Source organism: Aythya fuligula, chromosome 3 (genome assembly GCF_009819795.1).
Source record: "Aythya fuligula isolate bAytFul2 chromosome 3, bAytFul2.pri, whole genome shotgun sequence".
Taxonomy (NCBI): Eukaryota; Metazoa; Chordata; class Aves; order Anseriformes; family Anatidae; genus Aythya; species Aythya fuligula.
The window spans coordinates 74,255,781-74,264,267 of record NC_045561.1 but is presented as its reverse complement, the minus strand read 5'-3'; the positions used below and the strand labels follow the sequence as shown (position 1 = coordinate 74,264,267).

The 8,487-nt window shown below is 39.3% G+C and overlaps 1 protein-coding gene across 1 annotated transcript; it reads left to right on the top strand.

Annotated features, from left to right (window-relative positions):
• Nucleotides 1-65: 65 nt before the first annotated feature.
• On the top strand, nucleotides 66-8,365 carry ZUP1 (zinc finger containing ubiquitin peptidase 1). The gene is made up of 9 exons (XM_032185743.1): nucleotides 66-286; nucleotides 1,511-1,627; nucleotides 2,714-2,823; nucleotides 3,603-3,771; nucleotides 4,198-4,386; nucleotides 4,744-4,912; nucleotides 5,653-5,804; nucleotides 6,150-6,370; nucleotides 7,568-8,365. The coding sequence occupies exons 1-9, from the start codon at nucleotides 115-117 to the stop codon at nucleotides 7,613-7,615; spliced, it is 1,347 nt and encodes a 448-aa protein (XP_032041634.1). The 5' UTR covers nucleotides 66-114; the 3' UTR covers nucleotides 7,616-8,365.
• The last annotated feature ends 122 nt before the right edge of the window (nucleotides 8,366-8,487 follow it).

Here is an 8,487-nt window from a genome sequence, read left to right as displayed (position 1 = left end):
TCAGCCGCTCCCAGCAGCCTCGGCGGGAGGAGGAGGAGGAGGAGGCGGCACCGGGCTCGGCGTCCCGCTGGGGAATGGCGGCGGCCCCTGTGAGGCGCTGAGGCGGCGGCCGCCATGTTGGTGTGCGATGGCTGCGGGCGGGCGCTGCCCTGCGAGGCGGCGCGGCGGCACCCCCGCTGCCCGCCCTGTCAGCGGCTCCGGCGGCCCTCAGTGACGGCCCGGCCGGAGGCGGCGGGGAGGGAGCCGGGAGCGCACGGGTGGAGGCTGCTGGGTGCCCCCGCTGCGGGTGAGCGGCGGAGGGGATGGGGGGGACCCGCTGAGGGGGGTGGCGGTGGTCGTGAGGGTTGAAACCGGCTGGGTGCTGGGGTGCCTGCAGCACTGGTCGGCTCTCAGCTGGAGGTAGCGATTATATATTATTTCTGTTGGTGTAAATAATGCAGGCTTTGAATAAGTTAATTGCATACGTACAAACTTCTCTTTTCAAAGTATCTGTATTAAGGGTGGTTATTTGTTTTGTTTTGTTTTGTTTTGTTTTTTTAAACGTACGTAATGCATTCATGTCGGTTCCTGAAACACTTGGAGTGTTATCCAAAACGTTGCAGGTGAGCTCAGGTTATTATAACATCAAATTCCCTTCCAGCCAGTCACGAGCTTTTAGCTTGGGCAAATGTTCTCCACAACAAGTTAACATAAGCATATTACATCCTGTGTTTTGTGAATTTAAGAAAGTGGAAGTGACTCAAAAAGAGAGCGCTGAAGATGGGGTTGGCTTTGTCTCAGTGCTGACCAGTGACAGACAGGATGCCAGGCTGTGAGTGAAATACAGGAAATACCACTTAAACTTAGGAACACTTCTTACTGTGAGAGTGGTCAGTCACTGGAACAAGTTGTCCAACAACGTTGTGATGTTTCTGTCGTTGAAGTTACTTGAAAAGTGACTGGAAAAGGCCCTGAGTACCTGAACCTGTCTGGCTTGACCCTGATCTGAGGGACTAAATGATCACCAGAAGTTCTTTTGAGCCTTAACTGTTCTATGGTACTCTTCAATAATAATACAAAAACTGCAGGAGGAAAACCCAGGGAGATTAACAAGGAATTACAGCTTTATTTTATTTTACTTAACCATTATCACTCAAACATTAAATTTTTGTAAGCAAGCATTCTTCCAGCAACAGCACAGATATTTTTCTTAAAGATCTGGCAATTCAGACTAGGCACGTCTAAATAAAAATGTTACAAGGACCGTAGTAAGTTAAATGGGATAAAACTTGATTAATAGAAGGAAAAGGTTTTCAGACTTGTCAGGTATTTATGAGTTGTAAAATGGTTAACAGTAATAGCTGTTTAGCATGTGCTGCCTTTCTGTGAGGAATTTCAATGGCAATATAAAATTTCTTACTGTATATTTATTTTAGACGGTATATATCAATTGGGGGATGATTCTCTCTCAAAAAGAAAACCACACAAAACCAGGAATTGCATTAAGCAAGAAACTGCATTTCTTTTTTAGACACGGGAAATGGTGAACAGCTATACGAATGTCCCATATGCAGTCTTACCTGTACAAACCTTCAGTTTCTTGAAGAACACGTGGATTTACACCTAGAGGAACATAGCTTTTCAGAAGGTATGTGAAAGGATACAAGCTTGATAATCTTTGAAAGCATTTGCAGTATTTGCATGTTGCAGTATAGAATTTCATACAAAATGTAGAGTAAGCGTTTCTATAAAAAGAGAACTGAATACACCCGTAATGAAATTTATACTAAGTATTATTGCTTGCCCAAGTGCTCTACATATGCAGAAGTATGTCTATCCATGCTTGTTAAATAAGTTCACTATGTGTTAGACAAAACTAAAACTTAGAGCGGAAAATATGTAAAAGATAGCAGTATTACATATATTTTCCTAGCTCTGTTGGAGGATTATGCACATATTTCCCAGAAAAGTTGTGGCTGTCCCATCCCTGGAAAGTGTTCAAGGCTTGATTGGGTGGGGTTTTGAGCAACCTGGTCTGGTGGGAGGCATCCCTGCCCATGGCAGGGAGTTGGAATTAGATGGTCTTTAAGGTTCCTTCCAACCTAAACCATTCAGTGATCCTATGGTACAGGGTTTAGAGTGGTAAATATCCATGTAAAGAGTTTAAAATCTATACCTTTTGATAACGTCTTTTTTTTTTTTAACTCAATTCTTTACTCCAAATGTTCATGCTTGTTCAACAGTCATAGTGATAAGGTAAAGGAATCAAAATAAGTTTGCCTTATTTGCATGGCTAATAATAAGCTAGAGATTCCTTACCCAGTCCTCTGAACCTGTTTCTTTTTGTCCCCGCATTACGAGGTTGCTAACAGCAATCCTAGAAGCTAATAGGTCTGTGATGTTCAGGAAACTAGGATTTCTTGCTAATAATTAAGTGAAACATAGTAAACGAAAGTTTTACTAATAGTAGAGGTGTTACTTGAACTATTTGCCAAGCAACAGCTCTGTGACTCTGCATACGTTTTGTGGAAGTCAGGAGTCTGAGTCTTAGTAGACTGAATGTTGTCAGTCCTGTTTAGTACTCCTTGCTAATAGCTTAATACACTGTGGGATCCCTCTCTGAAAAGTAGTGCCTAGTTTATGTCTGCTTAGAAAAGAATCTTTAAATGATCCATCAAAGCATTGTTAACCTCCTGATCAAGTCCTCTGTTCTTGAATCATTACTTCTGAATAGGTGGAAACATGAGAGATCTAGAACTGGCTCAACAGCTCCAACATGAAGAAGATAAGCAGCAGAGGCTCGAAGAAGAGAAGCGGGAGAAGGAAGAATTTAAAAAGCTACAGGTACCATAATGTTTCAAAATGGCAAAATGTTGAAGAGATGTGCCATTAGAAGCTGATCATGTTGAATTTGTTATGTTTTGTTTCCTGGATTACATGAAAATAAGAATGCACAGGTGTGACCTAGTAATGCCAGTCAGGCAGACTGTGCTGAAGTGTTGGTGCAGGAGTGGCTTGCAGGCAAATTCTCAGCAACCCTGATCTTGGCACTGGTGTGAGGCATGCCTACCTCAAGCTACTTGACTTTACTGCTACCCTGGGCCAGGTGCTACCTGTGCGTGTTGCACTGCTCTCACCAGGCACCCTGCCACCCCATACTGCACCTCACCCAGCTCTAGTGCTCTGCCTTTTGGCACAGCCTGGAGTATATTACCTGGCAGAGTACCTGAGGCCTTGAGCATCCTGGCTGTCCTCTTTCTGGACACCATCATCTGCTTTAGTGAGTACCCCACCACTAGATTCCCTCTGTCTACTACTTGACAGCACTGATAGCATCGGTTTCTGCACGTGCTACCTCCTGGTAATTGACTGCCTCTGCCAATGGCTGTCAGCTCAAGGGGGAGCAGGGAGATGTCTGCTCTTCCAGGGATAGCTGTCCTAACTCTGCATTTCTAGTCAGGAGTGAAGCTTGGTCTTCAGCTCTAAAAGGTCGTAAATCTGAAGATCTTATGTCTCAGTGTTCACTGCTTTTCATTGTTACTGATTGTGCATGCAGCTTCTTACATCATTAAACAAGAATTTTTAAAATGTGATTTTAATCATGCACGTTCTATCCCTAACAGAGGCAGTATGGCTTGGATAGTTCTGGAGGCTACAAGCAACAATTCCTAAAGAATATGGAAAGGGAAGTTGATAGAGGAAGGATGCAGCCTTTTGAATATCACAAGAGAAAAGCTGACATGATGGAAAGTTTGGCTGTTGGTATAGATGATGGGAAAACAAAAACCTCAGGTACAAATGCATTTCAGCAACTAAGCATGTAGCTTTTAGTCAATGCATTTGATGACCAAAGCAGTTTTTAACAAATTATTTCATTACTTAGGATTAGAATTAGGATGCAAATATTAATCTGTGACAACTTAGTTTAATAATTAAATTTAAGTTTGACATATTTTTAATCCTTTATCGAACCTGAAGACTTGTGAAACCTTGGAAGCAAGGTAAGGGCCCAAATAAAATATGTATCAGAAGTTGAAAATCTCTTACTGCATGAAGGTTGTCTTTGGGAATATGCTTGTTTGCTACTTAGTTTTGCTTCCTAACCTACTTTAGCTGTTAAAATTCATAGCTGCTTTTTATATCGTGTTTCAGTTAGTTGTAATCTGTTTCTGGAAAAGTAATGTTTTTTACAGATAAACTTCATATTTGTTCTTCTAGGAGTAATTGAAGCATTGTGCAAGTACTATCAGAATGAAAACAAAGATGTGAGACGTGTTTGGCTTTCAGCAGGAGTAGATCACTTCCACTCATCTTTGGGTGACAAAGGCTGGGGTTGTGGTTACAGGAATTTCCAAATGCTCCTTTCCTCGCTGCTGCAAAACAGCTTGTATAGTGACTGCTTGAGAGGTATTAATCAGAATCCTGACTACTTATTTTGCACGTCTTCAATGACAACCTATTGATCTGTGTTTTACTCTTTCATTTATACAACAAGGCTTACTAGTGGCATACCCATTGGGATACCCATTTTTATACCATTTAATGAGTATCCCATTAAATGTTTCCTATTGACACTAGACCATACTGTGAAAAGAATCAAAGGCATGACTATTGGCAAGGCATTATGTGGCTGAAGCTTAACCTTTGGGTTTTTTTTGGGGGGTTATCTTTGTAACGTCAATTAGCTCTTACAAAAGAGGCTGGATGAGTTTGATATGCTATTTCAGTAACTGTTGCTACAGTTCAAAAGCTTTTCTGTTTCAGATACTGCACTAATTCCTAGTATACCGAAGATTCAGTCCATGATTGAAGATGCCTGGAAAGAAGGCTTTGATCCTCATGGGGCATCTCACTTCAACAACAGATTACGTGGTTCCAAGGCATGGATAGGAGCATGTGAAATTTATTCACTGTTAACCAGTCTCAGGATAAAGTAAGTATTACTTTTTCTGATGTTTTTTTTTAAGTGATAATTAAGCATGTATCTTTTAAGGGTCAGAATTAAGGTAAGAATTAAACTATTAAGCAGAAGCCATCATAGTGGCTTTATGTTTAAACTGCCTATAAGTGGATAAGATTTAGTGCAGTGTGAAGATGTATCTACTGTGAATTTATGTATCTACTTCAGTGTGAATGTATGTATCTACTTACGCAGATACGTAAATTGAATTAACTGTTTTGGTCATTGAGACTTGGTTGAGGAATTGTGCCACATAGACATAAAATCAAATATTAAAAGCTTACTTTCGCTCTAGGTTTAGTCTCAAGAAGAATCTGAATTTCAGCCAGTCACTTTGCGTATTTAGAATTCTTAATTTGTCTCTGTGCTGTAATTCTACAAAAATAAAATGTTTTAATTTTGGCAGACTTCATAAGCTTATTAGGCTGAACAGAGTAGAGTAATTCTTTGCCACTGAGTAAATACTGTGGTCTTGAACAGTGCATACTGCATTGCTTTGTACTTACATGTATATATCTTCTAAGCCTGTATTTATTTAAAAAAAAATAGTGACAATTACCACTTGATGCCTGCAATTACTGTTGTTTACAAAATATTTTTGGTGTAGGAGGAAGGGACTGAAGTGAAATTTAAAACAAAAACAGCAACAACAACAACAAAAAAACCAACCTGCTTCAAATGTATCTGTTGCTTTTATTTTAAATGTTTTATAGGTGTCAAATTATTGACTTTCACAAACCAACTGGTCCCGCGGGTACGCACCCTCGTTTGTTTGAGTGGATTTTGCGTTACTATTCTACAGATAATGAAGGTGCTACAAAGGTAGTGTGTACTTCCAGACCACCTGTCTACTTGCAGCATCAAGGTCAGCATCACAGTGTACTGGTTTCTTACTATCCTCTATCTTCAACTATATGTGCTGCAATTCAGAGCAGCGTCATACGTTCCATCTTCATTTAATTGAAGGCCTAGCTTTGTTTACTGTTAAACTTCTAGGAAGTAAATGTAACATTAAAAAGCTTTTATTTTTACTGAACGAAAAGCTGGGCATGAGCAGGATCTCAGCATGTTGACGTCTGCTCTATACTTAAAATTACCTTATTAAATTTCAAGTATTATGTTCCTTGATTTGAAAATAAATAGTATGCTACAAACAAGTAAATTGGATTTTATGTGTGTCTAAAATACTGAAAATCTGTTTTGAAATTAGGTCACAGTCGTACTGTTGTTGGAATAGAAGAGAAGAAAAATAAAACCTTATGTTTACTACTGTTTGACCCGGGATGTCCTTCTCAAGAAATGCAGAAACTCTTAAAACAAAGCACTGATGGTACTGGTCTCAAACTACTTCGGAGATTTGTGGGTGGCTTAAAAGAAAAGCAGTACCAGATAGTTGCTGTAGATGGCATCCTCACACTGGAAGAGAAAACGGTAAGTATTTCAGGAAATAGTTTTTGTAAGAAAATGTACAAGAATCTGCATCTCCTCTTTCAGACTCAAATGTGTGTGTGGTCACATGGTGATTTGTTTTCACCTATTCAGTTTCCTCATTCTTTGTTTCCTCTACTTTCTGCATATTCTCTGTTAATTGAGTAATCATTAGGATATCCAGAACAGAACAGTTTTGCATGTAAATGGGTGCTACCTTGATATAACTGACAGCTTAGAAATCTCTTATGAAGCTTGCACTTGATTGTCTATGTAAATTAGGCTTTTTTTTTTTTTGCATTTTTTGTAGTATTCTAAATAGCTTATCATAGGCATATAAGTTACATGCAGAGCATTCATAGCACAAAAGTACATTCAGGGTGTTTCTATTTCAACTTTATAAAGCTGTGTGACATCTATCAGCATTTGATAATTGAAGAAAAAGGCACATGGATACTGAAGCCTAACCACTCAATGTCTCTTCATCTTGGGTACTAGAACTAGCACGTTCTGCTTTCTAAGAGTAGTTAGAATGTAAAGTATTCAACATGCAGCTCTGATTGATTACCTTAATATGTTCAAGCTGTCAACATTTGTTATAAATCCTGTCTAGATGATTCACATTGGGCATTGTAAGTTCTTTGGACCTTGAAGTTCTTTCAGCTGAATGTCAGATGTAATCTTTTTCTTAAATTTCCACTTTACTACATTAACAAATCGATTTGCTGGATCCATGTTCTCATTCCGTGGTATCTTATGCACGGTATTCAGCATCTCCAAACTTAAGGACAGACTTTATGTGTAAATTATGAAATAACTGTTGTCTGAGTCACCCGCTGAAGTGTCTTTAACAGCTGTATATTGAAATGAGACATTATCTAAGTGCTTCCTGTCCCTGAACATGTCAGAAATAGCAGCAAGACACACACTCTCTCTTACCCTTACTGGCAAAAGCATTAGAATTCAGGTCACTGTAATTAAGGGAGTGTGTCTTGTAGGGTTGGGTGTTTCTTCCTTCCAAAGGTTTGATTTAATTTTTAAAATTGTATTTGTTTTGAGTTTTATCTAGAAAAATCACAGATGAAATATAACCTCTTATATGTTAGTAAACTTTTCAAGTTAATGGTTTAAAATGGTGTAATAGTTCATTAAACTGTTCTCTCTCCTTTCTCGCTCCCCTACCCACACTTTTTTTTTTAGGCTCGCTGCCATGCTTCTCGGGTCTTAACATCAGAGAAGATTCCTTAAAGGATGCCTTTACTACCTCTTCCTGGAATCTGTTGGGTGTGAAACATTAAATGGATGGACTGTGACCCTAACGTAACATTTTCTGGACTTAAATTATGCCTTGAACTAAGTTTCAGGGGCCCTGGAAAAGCACAACACTGGCATTAACCTGTAGTTTTGATCTTCAGTCAAAACACTTCTGTCCAGATGAATCTGTAACTCTTCAGTTTTAGTTCTTACCTTAGTAGAAATCTGGGTATTTTCTTAGTTGCTTAAACTGCAAATTAATACCCACCTTCCTGTACCAAACTATTTACCATAGTTCACTGTCAATAAATAGTGGGTAAACATACCTTTTTTTTAAAAAGCTACCTTTTTTTTGGAGTGCCTGTTGAAATTTACCTCTGTAAATATATTTATACCACCTCTATGGCTAATGCTCCATCTCTTACAAAATTTGATCAAATATCTATTACATCCTCTGCAACTTCTCCTGCAACTACTTGCAAAGTACAGAGACAGTTCGCTGACTTGACGTGGCATGGTTTGTTCCACCAGGGATTAATTTGCTACTGCACTTCTTTTTAATTAGCTGGCTTCTCTACATGCACCACCTGTAAACACAAACGTGCTTATGAGGTGGGTCAGTGTTAGTGTGGGGCATGAGACCGAAGACAGTGGTGTCCAAAGTGTGGTGTGTGTGTGTGGTCCAGGGGTGTGTGCAAGACAAACCGCAGGGGCGTGGAAAGAAAGTATTTTTTGTACTGTGAATAAATAAAATACTTTTTTTAAAAAAACATTGTTTATTTTGTCCTTTTTTGGTTTTAATTTCTATTTATGTTTTCTGATTTATAGCTCAAAGGGGGCTCTGAGACATGACTATTGGGCAGGAG